General features: G+C 43.5%; 2 protein-coding genes across 4 annotated transcripts in view; one reads left to right on the top strand and one right to left on the bottom strand.

The window, feature by feature from the left end:
• The window catches only part of PCYT1A (phosphate cytidylyltransferase 1A, choline), a 69,434-nt gene extending 64,619 nt beyond the window's left edge, over window positions 1–4,815 (bottom strand). Inside the window, exon 1 of one of the 3 annotated variants that reach the window (XM_089680127.1) lies at window positions 4,674–4,815. The gene's annotated coding sequence lies outside the window, so the exon portion shown is untranslated. The remainder of the gene's footprint in view (window positions 1–4,673) is intronic. The other 2 variants (XM_089680123.1, XM_089680125.1) reach the window with 2 other exon arrangements.
• PDCD1 (programmed cell death 1) overlaps window positions 4,772–20,987 on the top strand; it is a 118,672-nt gene continuing 102,456 nt past the window's right edge. Inside the window, exons 1-2 of the mRNA XM_089680128.1 lie at window positions 4,772–4,905; window positions 5,006–5,210. Coding sequence (XP_089536254.1) covers window positions 5,119–5,210 — 92 coding nt within the window. The 5' untranslated portion in view covers window positions 4,772–4,905; window positions 5,006–5,118. The remainder of the gene's footprint in view (window positions 4,906–5,005; window positions 5,211–20,987) is intronic.

Below are 20,987 nucleotides of genomic sequence, written 5' to 3' on the forward strand. Positions count from 1 at the left end.
GTTTGAAAAATATATTACATTTTTAAAAACTATCCATTTCAGTTTTTGGCCAAGTGCATCCTGAAGTTTCGGCTTTGGTTTCGGCACCAGAAGTTTCATTTCAGTGCACCACTACTTAGAATGCATGACAATTTTTTTTATTGCAGCTTATACCTTCTTTTCATGGTCAGAGAAGATATAAAACCAGAAAGATATTGTAATTCTTCTGACTCCATCCAAAACAAAAAAAAAAAAACAAAAAAAACAAAAAAAACTTGACTTGAGCAGTTTGATACTCATTTTTGCACAGGTGTAGGTATTTAATTCATTTTGATGTATCATGCATTTTTCAAGTTGGCCAATAAAAAAAAAATAAATTAAGCTGGTTACCAGAGGCTAAAAGCACATACAAAATGCATCATGCTTTACTATTAACTTTAATGGGCCTCAAAACGAGAAAAAAAAAAGTGCTGCATCGCAGAGATGTGAATAGCCTATATTACAATGCCCTTGATAACCCATGCACTTCAGCATGTCCCAACATGAGCATTAAATTGCAAAGGTGCAAGCATGAAAAACGCACAAAAACACATTAAAAACACATCCTGGTCAGGACATTGTCATTTGCATGTTTTTGCCTGTGTGGGTTTACCACCAGATACACTCCAAAGACAAGCTGGTAGGTTAATTGGCTCCTTTCTAAACTGGCCCTATTATGTGTATGTAGGAGTGTGAGGTAGAGACCTTAGCTTGTACGCTGAGGGCAGGGACTGATGTGAATGTACAATATGTAAAGTGTTGTGTAATTGTTGGCACCATACAGTGGGAAAAATAATAATTTGATTCCCTACAGATTTTGTAAATTTGTCCACTTACAAAAGAAATTAAGAGTCTATAAATTTTTTATCATAGGTAGATTTTAAATGATAGAGACAGAATATCAATAAAAAATCCAGAACACATGATACAAATGTTATAAACTGAGTTTCAGTTCAATGAGTAAAATAAGTATTCGATCCCCTGCCAACCAACAATAATTTTTGCTCCCACAGACTAGCTATGTGCTCATGTGGTACACAGATTAGTCCTGTCAATTTAAGAAGGTGCTCCTAATGACAACTTGTTATGTCTATAAAAAAAGACACCTGTCCACAGATTCTCTCTTGGGCACCACCATGGGCAAGACCAAAGATCTGTCAAAGGATGTCAGGGACAAGATTGTAGACCTGCACAAGGCTGGAATGCGCTACAAGACCATCAACAAGAAGCTTGGTGAGAAGGAGTGATTTATCGCAAATGGAAGAAATACAAAATAACCATCAATCGCCCTCGGTATGGAGCTCAATGCAAGATTTCGCCTCATGGGGTACGGATGATTATAATAAAAATGAAGGATCAGCCCAGAACTACAAAGGAGGAGCTTGTGAATGATCTCAAAGCAGTTGGGCCCACAGTCCCCAAACAAACCATTGGTAACACAATACACTGCCATGGATTGAAATCCTGCAGCACTCGCAAGGTCCCACACCTCAGGAAGACACATGTACAGGCTCGTCTGAATTTTGCCAATGAACATCTAAATGATTCAGAGAAGGATTGGGAGAAAGTGCTGTGGTCAGATTAAACCAAAATTAAGCTCTTTGGCATTAACTCAACTCGCTGTGTTTGGAGGAAGAAAGATGCTGACTATGATCCTAAGAACACCATCCCTACAGCCAAGCATGGAGGTGGAAACAATGCTTTGGGGCCATTTCTCTGCTAAAGGTACAGGACTTTGCTGCATTGAGGGGCCAATGGACTGGGCCATGTATGAGAACCGTCTTCCCTCAGCCAGAACACTGAAGATGGGGCATGGATGGGTCTTCCAGCATGACAATGACCCAAAATATACCAAGGCAACAAAGGAGTGGCTCAAGAAGAAGCACATTAAGGTCATGAAGTGGCCTAGCCAGTCTCCAGACCTTAATCTTATAGAAAAATTATGGAGGGAGCTAAACCGTCGAGTTGCCAAGTGACATCCAAGAAACTTTAAATGAGTGGACCAAAATCCCTCCTGAGATGTGTGCAAACCTGGTAACAAACTACAAGAAACATATCACCTTTTCGTATGCCAACAAGGGTTTCTCCACCAAGTACTAAGTCATGTTTTGCTTGGGGATCACATACTTATTTTACTCACTGAACTGCAACTCCATTTATAACATTTGTATCATGTCTTGTTTCTGGATTTTTGGTTGATATGCTATGTCAATCTTTTAAAATACACCTATGATAAAAATGTTAGACCCTTAATTGCTTTCTAAGTGGGCACTGTTACAAAATCTGCAGGGGATGAAATAATTTCCCCACTGCATAAATACCTGAATTAAACAACATGAGCATCAACACTCACTGAAAAAGGTGAAAAAACAAAAAAAGCATGCTTTTTTTTTTCCTTTCTTTTAAGGTTTAAAGTTCCCCACACTTGTTAGAATATGAGACCCCTGACACTGAAGGGGAGAAGCTGTTCTTCTTAGTACATAAACACCTTTCAGTAGCTGCTGCCACATGACTGTCTTACATAGAGATAAGGTCAGCCAAGAAATCAAACCTGTCCCTGTGTGAAGATCTCCTCCCTTTGATCAGCTGGGTAACATATTTGTGAGAACAATAAATCCTCTGTGAATTCTAACACGCAGATCTAGATGTAAAGTGTATATACGGTCTGTGTGTTATACAGATAATGTGGTCCTGCACTGACAGTGCAGAGGGAGCAGAGCTGAGCCTTCCCCCAGGACCCCTCCATAATGAAGACATGGGTCACTGGATGTATCCTTATCTCTCCATACACCCCAAGCAGCTGATGTGTGAGGACAAAGGCTGCCCCGTATGTTGCACGCACCCACCTCTGCCCGTACCTTGCACGCACCCACCTCTGCCCCGTACCTTGCACGCACCCACCTCTGCCCCGTACCTTGCACGCACCCACCTCTGCCCCGTACGCACCCACCTCTGCCCCATACCTTGCACGCACTCCTCTGCCGCATATGCACCCACCTCTGCCCCGTACGTTGCCCGCACCCACCTCTGCCCCGGTCGTTGCCCGCACCCACCTCTGCCACATACGCACCCACCTCTGCCCCGTACCTTGCCCGCACCCACCTTTGCCACATACGCACCCACCTCTGCCCTGTACCTTGCACACACCCACCTCTGCCCTGTACCTTGCACACACCCACCTCTGCCCTGTACCTTGCACGCACTCCTCTGCCGCATACGCACCCACCTCTGCCCTGTACGTTGCCCGCACCCACCTCTGCCCCGTACGTTGCCCGCACCCACCTCTGCCACATACGCACCCACCTCTGCCCCGTACCTTGCCCGCACCCACCTCTGCCACATACGCACCCACCTCTGCCCCGTACCTTGCCCGCACCCACCTCTGCCACATACGCACCCACCTCTGCCCTGTACCTTGCCCGCACCCACCTCTGCCACATACACACCCACCTCTGCCCTGTACCTTGCACGCACCCACCTCTGCGCCGTACTTTGCCCGCACCCACCTCTGCCACATACGCACCCACCTCTGCCCTGTAACTTGCACGCACCCACCTTTGCCACATACGCACCCACCTCTGCCCTGTACCTTGCACGCACCCACCTCTGCCCTGTACCTTGCACACACTCCTCTGCCGCATACGCACCCACCTCTGCCCCGTACGTTGCCCGCACCCACCTCTGCCCCGTACGTTGCCCGCACCCACCTCTGCCACATACGCACCCACCTCTGCCCCGTACCTTGCCCGCACCCACCTCTGCCACATACGCACCCACCTCTGCCCCGTACCTTGCCCGCACCCACCTCTGCCACATACGCACCCACCTCTGCCCCGTACCTTGCACGCACCCACCTCTGCCCTGTACCTTGCACGCACCCACCTCTGCCCTGTATGTTGCACGCACCCACCTCTGCCACATACGCACCCACCTCTGCCCTGTATGTTGCACGCACCCACCTCTGCCATATACGCACCCACCTCTGCTCTGTATGTTGCACGCACCCACCTCTGCCCTGTACCTTGCACGCACCCACCTCTGCCACATACGCACCCACCTCTGCCCTGTACCTTGCACGCACCCACCTCTGCCACGTACGCACCCACCTCTGCCCTGTACCTTGCACGCACCCACCTCTGCCACGTACGCACCCACCTCTGCCCTGTACCTTGCACGCACGCACCCACCTCTGCCCTGTACCTTGCACGCACCCACCTCTGCCCTGTATGTTGCACGCACCCACCTCTGCCACATACGCACCCACCTCTGCCCCGTATGTTGCACGCACCCACCTCTGCCCCGTACGTTGTACGCACCAATCCATGCTCTGTATATTGTACACACAAATCTCTGCCTGGACTTTGGACAAGACATAACACATTTGCTGAAATATGAAGGAAAAGTTCTCACTGCATGTCAGAAAATGTCAGAGAAAACCTGACCAGTTGTCACCAGTATCTCAGTAATGACTTTACCCCTCTCAGGTAGATATCCCAGGATTATGGTAACTTCAATACCCCTCACTTCTATCCATCACTACCTCTATATAGATGTAATGTACTAACATCTCACATACGCGATACCACTACAATACACAGCCATCAGCCAGGGAACCAAGTCAGCAGCTCACACCACAAGCCCCATTCCCAGCTCACCTCCCGGTGTCTCCGTGTCCACTTTCCGGGCGGGGCATTTAGAGTATGACAGCACCGGCCGGAAGTACAGCTCCAAGTCAGCACTAAACGCTGGACGCCGGAATAGCAGTCCGCCGGGAACATAGAGAACACTGCAGGGTTCCGCGTCCACTCCAGGAAGCCGCTTTTATACCCTCTGTCTTCTTTCGTTCTTCAGACAGTACCGTCTGTACCTGCTACTTCAATCTAACAAGTATTACCAGCAGGACCTGTACATCAGTCTAATTATTATTCTAAATGTGGCCAGAGTAGGAAGGGAAAGGTTAACATTTGTGTCTGTGCTCCTCTTTTAGGAAATGTAAAATATCCTGTTGTCACCGGAAAAGGATAGAAAAGACACCTCCTAGGGTTGTCCCCACTTGGATTTGGACTGTTGAATCCTATTATATACGTGTTATCTGGTGGAATGGCTTGTTCACACCATCTACATAGATCAACCCAGCTCAATGCAGAGGCACCATTGTTCTCCATGGGCCCTGTTCATACCTCACCTCACAGGTACACATGCATGCAGAGAGTTGACTAAAGTGTCATTTGCTGATGCTATAACCACTTGAGCTCCGGAAGATTTTACCCCCTTCATGCCCAAGGCATTTTTTTGCTATTCAGCACTGTAATTAACTGGTAATTGCATAGTCATGCAATGCTGTACGCAAATGAAATTGATATAATATTTTTCACACAAATAGAGATTTCCTTTGGTGGTATTTGATCACCACTAGGTTTTTTTATTTTTTTGCTATATAAATGAAAAAAAAAAATATTTTTTTACTTTCTGCCACAAAACATATCCATATCTTTGCTAAAAAAAGTCCCAATAAGTGTGTATTGATTAGTTTGCATGAAAGTTATAGTGCCTACAAACTATGGTGTATATATACTGGAATTTTTATTTTTTTTATATTACTAATGGCAGTGATCAGTGACTTATAATGGGACTACGATAGTGTGGTGGGCAATCTGACACTGGGGGGGAAACTGACTAACTGCCACTGACATCACTACTGGCATTAATACAATGATCAGTGATATTATTATTATACAGGATTTATATAGCGCCAACAGTTTGCTCAGCGCTTTATAATATAACGGGAGACAATACAGCTCAATACAAGAGGGTAAGGAGGGCCCTGCTCCTTGGAGCTTACAATCTAAGAAACTATGTACTGTCTAGTAACAATGGCTGGTGTCATTAAGGGGTTAAATATGTGCCTAACTATGTTTAATATGTGTAAAGCGTGCTGCTTTTACAAATAGATCTCTTAGTTTCTCATCCCTGCTTTGCAGGAATCCGAAACAGAGAGAGTGTTCCCTCTGTACACAGCTCTGTGTTGATTGTCAACACAGAGCTCTGGGCTGCGATTGTACACAGCTGATCAGCAGGTCCCAGCCACTGATTCACATTGGCCTGGCCTTGCTGGCAAGCTCTTGCTGTGTACAATCACATGGGTGCCAGCAGGGGAACGCACATGTACACACCCTAAACCTGTAAGCAGACATCGACGTACAGGTACGTTGCTTTGCCTGTTTGGGCTGCCTGTCCACAGTACGTTGCATGTGGGTGATCTGCAAGATCATTTCAGACAAACATTCTGATCAGATCCACCTATCAGTTTTTCACATGAATCTGAAGGGAAGTTCAATGTTAGTTTACAGGTAGGTGGATGTAAACAGACATGTGTCCTTTTACATTCGAGTTTGTCTATGTCTGAAAAAAAATCCAGAAAGGGTTTGTGCTCTTTTTTACCAGACCCAAATATGATGAATTGAAGGTAAAAGGATGTAAACAGATGCATGTTTACCAACCCCCTGCCCCCCCCCCCTCCCCCCCGACCAAACCATTTTTTGCGTTACGGCACTGCGTTACTTTAACTGACAATTGCGCGGTCATGCAACACTGCACCCAAATTAAATTTACGTCCCTTTTTCCCACAAATTGTGCTTTCTTTCGGTGGTATTTTATTGCCTGTGCAATTTTTCTTTTTTGTGCTATAAAAAAAAAGACCGGCAATTTTCAGCAAAAAAAACTGTATTTTTGACTTTTTGCTATTAAACACGTCCAGTAAAAAATTAAAAAAACAAATTCGTCATAAATTTAGGCAAAAATGTATTCTGCTACATGTCTTTGCTAAATAAAAATCACAATACGTGTAAATTAATTGGTTTACGTGAAAGTTATAGCGTTTACTAATGGCGGTATAGATATTGGATTTTTTTTTTCTTTTTACTAGTAACGGCGGCAATCAGCAACTTCTAGCAGGACTGCAGCGGACATTCTGACACTGGGGGAAACTGACTTGGTGTCACTGACATCCCCAGTGACACCAATACATTGATCAGTGTTAAAAAAAAAAGCACGGACACTCTACTAATGGCACTGGGCAGAAAGGGGTTAACATATGGGGCGATCAAAGGGTTAATTGTGTGCAGGGAGTGTTTTACATAGGGGGCAGTGTGTGTGGGATCCACTGTAATCACACTGCTCTGGATGGCTGTGCTGTGCACAGCCATCCAGGGCAGTGTGCCCAAGCTGACAGGGAGGAGGACTGTTAGTAAAGAAAGCCTCCTCCCCGTTGGTGTTGCTCAGTAAGGCACCAGTGGGTAATCACCGTCCAGGACCCAGTGAGTGACAGCCGCGGCCGCTAATGACGCTCGCGCACACCACTACCTGGAAACACAAAATCATGTATATAATATATATATATATACACACACACAGTTGTGTTCAAAATAATAGCAGTGTTTTGAAAAAAGTGAATAAAGCTCAAAATCCTTCTAATAGCTTTTATTTCCATACACACAAATGTATTGGGAACACTACACATTCTATTCCAAATCAAAACATGAAGAAAAATAGATCAAATTTGTGTTGTTCCACTAAAAAAATTGAAGAAAAGTGAATATTAGACTGTTCAAAAAAATAGCAGTGTTTGTATTCTTCTTTACAAACTCAAACATTCACTATATAAACTGAAAAATGTTTGAAGATTTTGCTTTCCTTTGAATCACTTAATGAATATTTCGTTGTATAAGCACTGTTTCTGAGAACTGCTGTACATCTGTGTTGCATGGAGTCAACCAACTTCTGGCACCTGTGAACAGGTATTCCAGCCCAGGATGATTGGACTACATTCCACAGTTCTTCTCTATTTCTTGGTTTTGCCTCAGAAACTGCATTTTTGATGTCACCCCGCAAGTTTTCTATTGGATTAAGATCCAGGGATTGGGCTGGCCACTCCATAACGTCAATCTTGTTGGTCTGGAACCAAGATGTTGCACGTTTACTGGTGTGTTTGGGGTCGTTGTCTTGTTGGAACACCCATTTCAAGGGCATTTCCTCTTCAGCATAAGGCAGCATGACCTCTTCAAGTATTCTGATGTATTCAAACTGATCCATGATCCCTGGTATGCGATAAATAGGCCCAACACCGTAGTATGAGAAACATGCCCATATCATGATGCTTGCGCAACCATGCTTCACTGTCTTCACAGTGTACTGTGGCTTGAATTCAGTGTTTGGGGGTCGTCTGACGAACTGTCTCCAGCCACTAGACCAGGGGTGGGCAAACCTTTTGACTTGAGGGCCGCAATGGGTTCATATATTGGACCCGGGGGCCGGACCAAGAGTAGATGAATGATGTGTATGTGTCATCCATAGTAAGTATAGTAATATTCCCCCATAGTAATTAATCCCCCATATAGTAATTCATCCCCCATAGTAATTCATCCGCCATAGTAATTCATCCCCCATATAGTAATTCATCCCCCATAGTAATTCATCCCCCATAGTAATTCATCCCCCATATAGTAATTCATCCCCCATAGTAATTAATCCCCCATATAGTAATTCATCCCCCATAGAGTAATTCATCCCCCATAGTAATTCATCCCCCATATAGTAATTCATCCCCCATAGTAATTAATCCCCCATATAGTAATTCATCCCCCATAGTAATTAATCCCCCCTATAGTAATTCATCCCCCATAGTAATTCATCCCCCATATAGTAATTCATCCCCCCTATAGTAATTCATCCCCCATAGTACTATTCCCCCCCAAGTAGTAAGCCAAGTCCCCCCTGTGTCAATTCACTTACCTTTGCTCCGCACGTTCCTCTCGCCGTGTTCCCGCGCCGTTCCGGTCTTCAGGGCGGACTGTGAGAGGAGCCTAGCTCCCCTCACGTTCGTCACGCTGCCCCGCCTACACACATTCTGACAGCCATCCTGACAGTATCACGCTCCACGGGCCGGATTAAAAGGCCCGCGGGCCGTAGTTTGCCCATTGCTGCACTAGACCCAAAAAGAACAATCCTACTTTCATCAGTCCACAAAATGTTGCGCTATTTCTCTTTAGGCCAGTCAATGTGCTCTTTGGCAAATTGTAACCTCTTCAGCACGTCTTTTTTTCAACAGTGGGACTTTGCGGGGGGCTTCTTGCAGATAGCTTGGCTTCACATAGGTGTCTTCTAATTGTAACAGCACTCACAGGTAACTTTAGACCTTCTTTGATCTTCCTGGAGCTGATTGTTGGCTGAGTCCTTGCCATTTACAACATTTGCTGCATGTACAACATTTTCTGCCTACCTTCCTTAAATAAGGGCAATAATTGTCAACTGTTTTTCAAAGAATGAATGCCCTCACTAATAGAACTCCACACTGCTATTATTTTGAACATGCCCCTTTCAATTAGTGATTCAATTACACAGAATCAGCAGCATGCATGTCATGACTGTTTGGTCTGTTGGATTTCTATTACTCTACTACAACTGCTAGTAAATTATTTGCCATGTAGAAATATCATTTCTACCAAAAACAGTGATTGATCAGGTTAGTGATGTCTGACTGCTGTTATTTTGAACACAACTGTATATGTATACGTGATTTTGTGCACCCCTGCCGCCCTGTACCAGTATATCTGCTATAGGTTGGTCGGAAAGCGGTTAAATGAACCCTTTAGTGTCTCCAAGGGGGTGAACTTGCATATTGATGACAATCTGGGAGCAGTTTACAAAGTGTCTAATTTGCAAATAAGTCCACCGTGATAGGTATCCTGAGCTAGGTAGTGCTTTCAGGTCTTTGTATTCCTGAAAGGAGTCCTGTAGGAGTCTGGGTAAGGAGATTGGGTTGGGGGTAGACATGTGCAGAACAAAATAATTTGTTGGGTTTCATTATTTAAATAATTTTGTTTCAGTAGATTCTTTTAGTTCTTTTTTGGAATTTGCTTAGTTTATACATTTTTCTAATTCGATTTGTTTCGAATTCAATTCGACCGAAATCAGAAAATTCAAACCTGCATTCAAATTGGCATTCAAATTTATGTAAAATATTATTTATATGTGGGAACACTATACATATTAGCTGAAATATTTGGTAGATAGGTATTTATTGCGCTGTAGGTATTTCACGTATTATTCAAATTTATTATATTCAAATTTCGTAAGGTTGCATTTTATATTTTTATTCTATTGTTTCTTCTATTCTATTGTATTTTCTTATATTCTATTCAAATTTCTTCTATTCAAAAGACGGTTATATTCTATTTCATTCTATTCTATTATTATTATACAGGATTTATATAGCGCCAACAGTTTGCGCAGCGCTTTACAATATAAGGGAGACAGTACAATTACAATACATTTCAGTACAGAAGGAATAGGAGGGCCCTGTTTGTGGAGCTTACAATCTAAAGGAAGGGGGAGGTGATACAAAAGGTGATAGCTGCGGGGATGATCTGGTGGAGGTGATTCAAGTACAGTTCTTGGATGGAGGTGGGGTAGGCTTCCCTGAAGAACTGAGTTTTCACAGATCGCCTAAAGGCAGACAGGGTGGGGGCTGGCCGGACATGCTGTGGTAGGGAGTTCCAGAGGATGGGAGAGGCTCTGGAGAAGTCCTGGAGGCAAGCGTGGGAGGAGGTGATGAGGGAGCTAGAGAGGAGGATATCATGGGAGGAGCGGAGTGGGCGATTTGGGCGGTATCTGTGTATGAGGTTGGTGATGTAGCTAGGGGCAGTGTTGTGGATGGCTTTGTAAGCTGTGGTTAGTATTTTGAAGTTTATACGTTGGGTTAGTGGAAGCCAGTGGAGGGATTGGCAGAGAGAAAGGTATAGAGAGAGAAAAGGAGGGGCCCAAGAACAGAACCTTGGGTACCGCAACAGAAAGAGGAAGCGGAGCGGACTAGTTTTATGTGACACTGAAAGTGCGCTGAGAAAGGTAAGAGGAGAACCAGGAGAGAGTAGAGTCACGGAGGCTGATGGAGTGGAGTTTACTGGAGGAGCGGGTGGTCGACTGTGTCAAAGGCAGCGGAAAGGTCAAGGAGTATGAGTATGGAGTAATGGCCATTGGTTTTAGCAGTTAGTAGGTCATTAGTGAGTTTTAGTAGGGCAGTTTGTGTGGAATGTTGTGGGCGGAAGCCAGACTGTCGGGGATCAAGAAGGTTGTTGTCAGTGAGGTAGCAGTTCATACGGTTGTGAACAAGGCGCTCGAGAAGCTTGGAGGCAAACGGGAGCAGGGAGATGGGTCTTAAGTTATTCAAACAGGTGGGGTCCAGCGAGGGTTTTTTGAGGATGGGGATAACCAGTGCATGTTTGAGTGGGGAGGGAAAGGTGCCCATGGAGAGTGAAACAATTAAATTTTATTGTTTTTTGCTATTCTATTCTAAATTTGAATTGCAGAAGACAGTCACAGTATATTCTATTTTATTCTATTCTAATATATCCACTTTCCCTCCGCCCTATAGCTGTTTACTGTTACAGGGTGGCATTCCTGTGCAAAATCATGTATATATACACGTGATTATGCACTTTCTCCACATAGGGGCGCATGCGCACCTCCAGAGGATCACTTCTGCTGTGAAATGTCACAGCAGAAACCGATCTACAAGTCCCAGCGAGCAGTTGCAATTGCCCGATACCTGCAGATCACCAGTCAAGGAGGAAGAACAGAGCTATGTCTATGTTTACATAGATACATTTCTGTTGTGACAGGTGGGAGTTATGAATTGTGTGTCTCTGCAGAGCTGAGAACATGATCCATCACTTACCCATAGTAAAAGCACCACCTAGTGTACACCAAGCACATGCTTAACCCTTTAATCCCCCTTTAATAGGTGATATGCTACTTGAAATTCGAAAGACAGTTATATTCTTTCCATTTTATTCTATTCTATTTTTTCTATTCTATTCTTTTATATTGTATTCTATTGTTTTTCTAGTCTATTTTATTTTGTATTTTATTCTTATCTATTATGTTCTATTCTATTCTTATATTTTTCTAATTCAATTCAAATTTTGTCTGAATTTTTGTTATTTCAAATTCCTTACTACTGTAATTCGGAAATTAGTATAAATCTGAATTTCCAAATAACAAAAAATTTGTCCCAATTTCGAATCCGAATGAACATACTGCATGTCTAGTTGGTGGTACCAGTTTTTCATAAAGGTAAATGTATTGCCTGGAGGGAACATTGGGATAGGTCTATCTGGCGTTTGTGGACTTGGAACGGTTAAAGTACAACTAAAGTCTGCAAGAGCCAGAGAAACTTGCCAGCAGGCAAGCAATAAGCATTTACCGAAGAGATATACAGAATCTCTTCTTCAATCCAAGTCTTCCTGTTATCAATTTTTTTTACAGTTATTATTATTATTATACAGTATTTATAAAGCGCTGATAGTTCACTCAGCGCTGTACATTACAAAGGGGGACAGAACATGTGACAGAACAATAACAATACAATGCAAAACATGAGGGGATTGGGTTCCCTGCTCTTTCGAGCTTACAATCTAGGAGATATAGTTCCACTTTAAAAATATAGAACCAGAACCAGCTGTACTTTTAAAAAATAGTAATAAATAATTTTACAAAATAGAAATGGGTTTTATTTTTTTTACATGTTTTAACACTTGTAAGCCTATAGTAAAAGCAGAGCAGTTTTACAGTGTGCCAAAAGAAAGCCTTATTTGTTCTTTAAAGGAAAAAAAATGTGTGTGTATATATATGACTTTCCAGTCATTCAATCAAGATGGCAGACAACAGTGCTAGTGCATGTAAGGAACAGCCTGTGGTGATGAAGTTTCTTGTGATTGAAGATGTAAAATCTGCAGATATCTACAGAAGACTTCAAGCACAGAACAGTGATGAGACGCTCAGCCATAATAATACATTTGAATGGTGTAAACATTTCAAAGATGACTGTACGTCCATCAGTGATGATCCTGGCAGTGGTGGTTCCCAGCCCACAGCAGTCATTCCTCTGAACATTCAGCAGGTGGGACACCTGATCCTGGATAATTGACACATAACCTGTCATGAAATTGGATCCCTAAGAGTTCCAAGGAGGTCAGCATTTCAACACTAATGACGTGAAGCAGGCTAGGATGGTTCAGGTGTACTGACAAATATTTCTATGCCAAAGTTTTGCTGGGAGAAGTGTATAAATGTAGCAGGGGAGTATGTTGGAAAATAAATGCAGTTTCTGCTCCTTGAATTTTGTTCTATTATATAAACTCCCGAATTGAGTGTGTGTGTGTTTATGTAAAGTGTACAAATTAAATTAGTCATAGAGTTATTGCTAAGTTAACAGACACATGCTGTGCCTGCTAAATTTGTCCTAGGCATCGATGACTTCTGGTCACGATAGCGGCTCTTTGAGACTTCTGCTGACTTCCAGGCTTTAGAGCTCCACCCTCTGGATGCAGAATATAAAAAGAAATATTCTCAGTGTACATGTGTTCATACCAGTATGCAATGAATCCTAAGTTATACAGTTTGTTTTTTTTTCAGTTTTGTTATGTTGCAGCCTGACACTACAGTTGTTTAAATTCATTTTTTTTTTCTCAGTAATCTACGCGCAGTACCCCATAATGACAGTGAAAGTGAAAACAGCATTTTAGAAATGTTTGCAAAATGTATGAAAAAGAAAAACAGAAACATCACATTGGCATAAGTATTCAGACTCTTTGCAACAGCACTTGAAATTTAGTTCAGGTGCCTCCCATTTCTCTTGCTCGTTGCTGAGATGTTTCTACACCTTGATTGGAGCCCACCTGTGGTTAATTAAATTGATTGCACATGATTTGTAAAGGACCACTTGTAGTTTAACCACTTGCCCTCCTGAGGATTTACCCCCCTTCCTGACCAGGCCTCTTTTTGCTACTCGGTGCTGCACTAATTCAACTGATAATTGCACAGTCATACAATGCTGTACCCAAACTAAATTTACGTCCTTTTTTTTCACACAAATAGAGCTTTCTTTCGGTGGTATTTGATCACCTGTGCGCTTTTTATTTTTCACGCTATAAACAAAAAAAGACAGAAAATTTTGAAGAAAAACAATATTTTTTACTTTCAGCTATAAAAAATATATAGTAAACTCAAAGTTAGTTATAAATTTAGGCCAAAATGTATTCTGCTCCATGTTTTTGGTAAAAAAATCCCAATAAGTATATATTGATTGCTTTGTGTGAAAGTTATAACGTCTATAAACTATGGTATAGATATTGAAATTTACACCATTTTGTTGCTATACAGCGCTGTGCTAGTTTAACGGACAATTGCGCAGTCATGCAATACGGTACATAAATTAAGTTTATGTCCTTTTTTTCACACAAATAGAGCTTTCTTTTGGTGGTATTTGATCACCTGTGCACTTTTTATTTTTGGCGCTATGAACAAAAAAAAGTAAGAATTTTTTTTTTAAAAAAACTATTTTCTCATTTTGGTCATAACAAATATCCAAAAAAACTAAAATTTTGTCATAAATTTAGGCCAAAATGTATTCTGCTACGTTTTTGGTTAAAAAAATCTGAGTAAGTGTATATTTATTGCTTTGTGTGAAAGTTATAGCATCTACAAACTATGGTATAGATCAGGGGTCTGCAACCTTTAAGACATAAAGAGCCACTTGGACCCGTTTCGGAGAGGGAAAAAAAGACTGGGAGCCGCAAAACCATTGCAACATTTAAAACAAATCCGACACTGCATATATTGCAAAAAACGCTCTGGTCATGAAGGGGGTTTAAGGGCCCAGTAAGCAAAGGGTTAATCAGGGCCACAGTGTATCGTCATAATCACAATCATAGCCTTAGGTCAGTGGTGGGCAACCTTTTTTTTCGACTGAGCCAAATCTCGCCAAAACCACGATTGAAATTTATTTTGAGAGAAACATTTTTAAAACTGAAAATACATCCCCCATATAGTAATTCATCCCCCATATAGTAATTCATCCCCCATAGTAATTCATCCCCCATATAGTAATTCATCCCCCATATAGTAATTCATCCCCCATAGTAATTCATCCCCCATAGTAATTCATCCCCCCTATAGTAATTCATCCCCCCTATAGTAATTCATCCCCCCTATAGTAATGCATCCCCCATAGTAATTCATCCCCCATATAGTAATTCATCCCCCATAGTAATTCATCCCCCCTATAGTAATTCATCCCCCATATAGTAATTCATCCCCCATAGTAATTCATCCCCCATATAGTAATTCATCCCCCATATAGTAATTCATCCCCCCTATAGTAATTCATCCCCCATATAGTAATTCATCCCCCCTATAGTAATTCATCCCCCATAGTAATTCATCCCCCATATAGTAATTCATCCCCCATAGTAATTCATTCCCCATATTGTGTGAATTCACTTACCTTTGCTCCGCGCGTTCCTCTCGCTGGGTTCCCGCGCCGTTCTGGTCTTCAGGGCGGACTGTGAGAGGAGAGGAGTTCGTCACGCTGCCCCGCCTACATCCGGGCTGCCCCGCCTACATCCTGACAGCCAATGTTTGCCAGCGGGCGCCCGGCACACAGAAGATCTGCATTAAAAGAGCCGCGGCTTGCCGACCCTATTGCCTGTCACCTGGTGGGCAGTGTGCTCCGGAGCCGCAGGAAAGGTGAAAAAGAGCCGCATGCGGCTCCGGAGCCGCGGGTTGCCGACACCCGGTATAGATAATGGAATTTACCCAGCTTATGCTTTCTGACTGCTCATCACATTTCTTTAGGTGTTAAAATACCAGGATAGTACAAACACCCCCAAATGACCCCTTTTCGGAAAGTAGACACCGTAAGCTATCTGCTGAGAGGCATAGTGAGTCCATGTAAGCTTTATTTTTTTCCCAAAAGTTTCTGGAAAATGACAATCTTTTTTTTTTTTTTTTTTACACAAAGTTGTCATTTAAATGATTTATTTCTCGCACAAGCCATGGGTATACAGTTGCAAGAAAAAGTATGTGAACCCCTTGGGATTACGTGGAGTTTTGCATGAATTGGGCATAAAATGTGCTCTGAATGTCATCTAAGTCACAACAATAGAAGAACACAGTCTGCTGAACATAATACTACACAAACACTAGATGTTGCCATGGTTTAATTGCACATAACATGTAAACATTCACAGTGCAGGGAGGAAAAAGTATGTGAACCTTTGGACTTAATAACTGGTTGACCCTCCTTTGGCAGCAATAACCTCAACCAAACGTTTCCTGTAGTTGCAGATCAGACCTGCACAAAGATCTGGAGTAATTTTGGACCACTCCTCTTCACAAAACTTTTTCAGCGTAGCAATATTCTTGGGATGTCTGGTGTGAATCGCTCTCTTAAGGTCATGCCACAGCATTTCAATCGGGTTGAGGTCCGGACTCTGACTGGGCCACTCCAGAAGGCGTATTCTGTGCTGTTGCAGCCATTGTTGTTGAATTACTTGTATGCTTTGGGTCATTGTCCTGTTGCATCACCCATCCTCTGCGGAGCTTCAGTTGGCAGACAGATGGTCGTACGTTTTCCTGCAAAATGTCTTGATAAACTCTGGAATTCATTTTCCCATCAATGACAACAATCCGTCCAGGCCCTGAGGCAGCAAAGCAGCCCTAAACCATGATGCTCCCTCCGCCATGTTTTACAGTGGGGATGAGGTTTTTGATGTTCTCCACACATAGTGTTGTGTGTTCTTCCCAAACAACTCAATCATCTGTCCACAGTATATTTTGCCAGTAGTGCTGTGGAACATCCAGGTGCTCTTTTGCAAACTTCAAACGTGCTGCAATATTCTTTTTGGACAGCAATGGCTTCCTCCGTGGTGTCCTCCCATGTACTCCATTCTTGTTCAATGTTTTCCTTATTGTAGATGTGTCAACAAAAATGTTAGCATGTGCCAGAGATTTCTGTAGGTGTTTAGCTGACACTCTGGGATTCTTCTTTACCTCATGCAGTATTCTGCGCTGTGCTCTTGCAGTCATTTTTACAGGACGACCACGCCTAGGGAGAGTAGCAACAGTGCTAAACTTTCTCCATTTGTAGACAGTCTGTCTTACCATGGACACATGAACATCAAGGCTTTTGGAAATACTTTTGTAACCCTTTCCAGCTTCATGCAAGTCAACAATTCTTGATCGTAGGTCTTCTGAGAGCTCTTTTCTGCGAGGCATGGTTCACATCAGACAGTGCTTCTTGAAACCAGTAAACCCAAAACAGGTGTGTGTTTTTTAAGGGCAGGACAGCTGTCAGCAACACATCCAATATCATCACACTGATTGGAGTCACGGTTGGCTCACTCCTGGCTCCAATTAGCTCTGGGAGAAGTCATTAAGCTAGGGCCTCACATACTTTTTCCTCCCTGCACTGTGAATGTTTACATGTTATGTGCAATTAAACCATGGCAACATCTAATGTTTGTGTAGTATTATGTTCAGCAGACTGTGTTCTTCTATTGTTTTGACTTACATGACGTTCAGAGCACATTTTATGCCCAATTCATGCAAAACTCCACGTAATCCCAAGGGGTTCACATACGTTTTCTTGCAACTGTATGTGGAATTACACCGCAAAATACATTCTGCTACTTCTACCGAGTATGGGGATACCACGTGTGGGACTTTTTGAGAGCCTAGCCACATACAGGAGCCTGAAATCCAATGACCACTTTGAAAGCCTGAAGGTGCGTAACTTCCTCATTTCACTTCCTCAATACCTATCACAGTTTCGAAGGCCCTGACATGCCAGGATCGCACCAACCCCCCCAAATGACCCCTTTCTGGAAAGTAGACAACCCAAGGAATTTAAAAAGAGGCAAGGTGAGTATTTTGCAGATCTTATTTTTTCTCACAAGGTTTTGAAATATAAAAAAAGAATAGAAAAAATATGTTTTTGTTTTTTTTCTTCATTTTCCAGAAACTTGTGGCAACAAATGAGATCTGCAAAATACTTACCATGCTACTTATCAAATTCCTTGGGGTGTCTACTTTCCAAAAAGGCATCATTTGGGGGGGGGAGGGGGGGGGGGGGAGTTGGTGCTATCCTGGCATTTCAGGGCCTCCGAAGCTGTGATAGGTAGTCAGGAGGTGTAATGAGGAAATAAAGCCCTTTAAAAGCCTGAAGGTGCTTATTGGATTTTGGGGTCCTGTACTTGGCTAGACTGCCAAAAAGTCTCCCACATGTGGTACCCCCATACTAGGGAGAAGTAGCAGAATGTATTTTGGGGAGTAATTCCACATATACCCATGGCATTTGTGAGCAATAAATCATTTAATGACAATTTTGTGTAAAAAAAAAAAATATATCTTTTGTCATTTTCCAAAAACATGTGGTAAAAAAATAAATTCTTCTATTGATTCAACATGCCTCTCAGTAAATAGTTTGGGGTGTCTACTTTCCAAAAAGGGGTCGTTTTGGGGGGGGGGGGCGTTTTATGCCCAGCATTAGAAGTTTATGCCACACATCACTCACTCTTCTAACCACCTTAAGATCAAGCCTTCTCTGACACTTTGGCCCTGATTCACTATTGGGCGTGGGCGCATATTTATGGGCTTAAGCCCAATTTTCATGGGCCTCCGTCCATTTTTGACCCTGCAACCTAATTCACTAGTGAGCAGAGCCCATAAGCAGACGCCCAATCTAATTCACAAAAAGACACACGCCCGGAATCAGACTCACAAAAGCAGACTTGCTAAGAAGCACGTCTAACACCATGAAAAATCACTGTAGAGACATGTTCACTTAGAAATTTGCTTTGCCAAATATCAGGACTTCACTTTAAACAATATCTGCTATTTCCAAAAAAATTAAGAATGTGTTAAAAATCGTTTTTTTCAAGGAAATCGACACAGTAAAAATCTAGATGCCCGTGCAGTGTCTTTGGCAGATAGAACTGAGCATGTGCAGAACACCTTTTAGTCCTCTGCCATGGGCGTTTGCTTTTTAGCCACTGACTAATAGTGAATCTGATTGTGGATTCCTCTGACAGCCGGCACTCGGTCGCGACTACTGTGTTTAATAAACAGCATTAAGCATATCTTCATGTAATCTAATTAGATTTCCTTCGTTTTAGTGATTATATTTTTGTTTCTTATCCTTTATAATTATTTCTGTTATGATTTTACTTATTTTGAAGGTCTAGATAAAATTTATTTTGAAAGCTGAATGTAAAAATAAAGGTCCGCAATAAAAAAAAAAAAATAAATAAATAACAGCGTGGGTCCCCCCTCTCATCCATACCAAGCCCTTCGGGTCTGGTATGGATATCAAGGGGGAACTCCATGCTGAAATTTAAAAAAAAAACAGCGTGGGTCCCCCTCAATATCCATACCAGATCTTTATCCGAGCATGCAGCCTGGCAGGTCAGGAAAGGGGGGGGGGGCGAGCGAGCGCCCCCCCCCCCTTCTGAACCATACCAGGCCACATGCCCTCAACATGGGGGGGGTGCTTTGGGGCAGGGGGGCTCCCCCCCCAAAGCACCTTGTCCCCATGTTGATGAGGACAAGGGCCTCTTCCCCACAACCCTGGCCGGTGGTTGTGGGGGTCTGCGGGCGGGGGGCTTATCAGAATCTGGAAGCCCCCTTTAACAAGGGGGCCCCCAGATCCCGCCCCCCCCCTACGTGAATGATTCTGCGGTACACGGTCCGCAGACTCATTCACAAAAAAACTAAGTGTGGTGTAAAAAAAACACAGTACAGGGTCTTTGACAAGTCCTTTATTAAAACAATGTCCCCCGAAGTAGATCCAACGTCAATCACGGCGGCGGCGGCGGCAGGGACCCGAAAAAAGGAAAAAAAAGGTTCCGCTCCAGTCCGAGGCTTCCAGCCTTGTGAAGAAGAGGCTAGCTGACAGTTCTTATATAGGTATGGGGCGGGGCCAGCCGGGCACATCATCCCCGCCCCTTACCTATTTGAGAAATGTCACCCTGTCTCTCCACTGAGGCTAACTAGCTGAATGCAGGAGACAGTCTGACATTTCTTATATAGGTATGGGGCGGGGCCAGCCGGGAACAGCAAGCATGTGACATGGGGCGGGTCACTCAGATGATGTCCCCGGCTGGCCCCGCCCCATACCTATATAAGAACTGTCAGCTAGCCTCTTCTTCACTAGGCTGGAAGCCTCCGACGGGAGCGGAACTTTTATTTTTTTTTTCGGGTCCCTGCCGCCGCCGCGATTGACGTTGGATCTACTTCGGGGGACATTGTTTTAATAAAGGACTTGTCAAAGACCCTGTACTGTGTTTTTTTTACACCACACTTAGTTTTTTTGTGAATGAGTCTGCGGACCGTGTACCGCAGAATCATTCACGTAGGGGGAAGGCGGGATCTGGGGGCCCCCTTGTTAAAGGGGGCTTCCAGATTCTGATAAGCCCCCCGCCCGCAGACCCCCACAACCACCGGCCAGGGTTGTGGGGAAGAGGCCCTTGTCCTCATCAACATGGGGACAAGGTGCTTTGGGGGGGGGAGCCCCCCCTGCCCCAAAGCACCCCCCCATGTTGAGGGCATGTGGCCTGGTATGGTTCAGGAGGGGGGGGTGCTCCCTCGTCCCCCCCCCCCTTCCCTGACCTGCCGGGCTGCATGCTTGGATAAGGGTCTGGTATGGATATTGAGGGGACCCACGCTGTTTTTTTTTTTACATTTCGACGTGGAGTTCCCCCTTAATATCCATACTAGATCCGAAGGGCTTGGTACAGATGGGAGGGGGGACCCACGCTTTTTTTCTATTATTTATGCAATAAAGGGAATTATTTTACATTCAGCTGTCAGTGGGGAACCCCGCTGACAGATGAAACATTAACTCATGGCTGTCGCTCCTACAATCCCGCATGAGTTATGTTATCAACTCATGCGGCGTTTTAGTAGTGAAAACCAATGCAGCACTCATGTTTCAGCTGTCGGCGGATTTCCCCACTGACAGTTGAATGTCAAAGTATTGCAGGGATTTAGAAACAGTTCTTTAAATAACTGGCGTGGGGTCCCCCCTCCCATCCATACTAAGCCCTTCGGGTCTCGTATGGATGTTAAGGGGTACC

The sequence above is a fragment of the Staurois parvus genome, unplaced genomic scaffold, assembly GCF_062004578.1.
Source record: "Staurois parvus isolate SC_StPar_1 unplaced genomic scaffold, SC_StPar_1.0 ptg000235l, whole genome shotgun sequence".
In the NCBI taxonomy this organism is placed as follows: Eukaryota; Metazoa; Chordata; class Amphibia; order Anura; family Ranidae; genus Staurois; species Staurois parvus.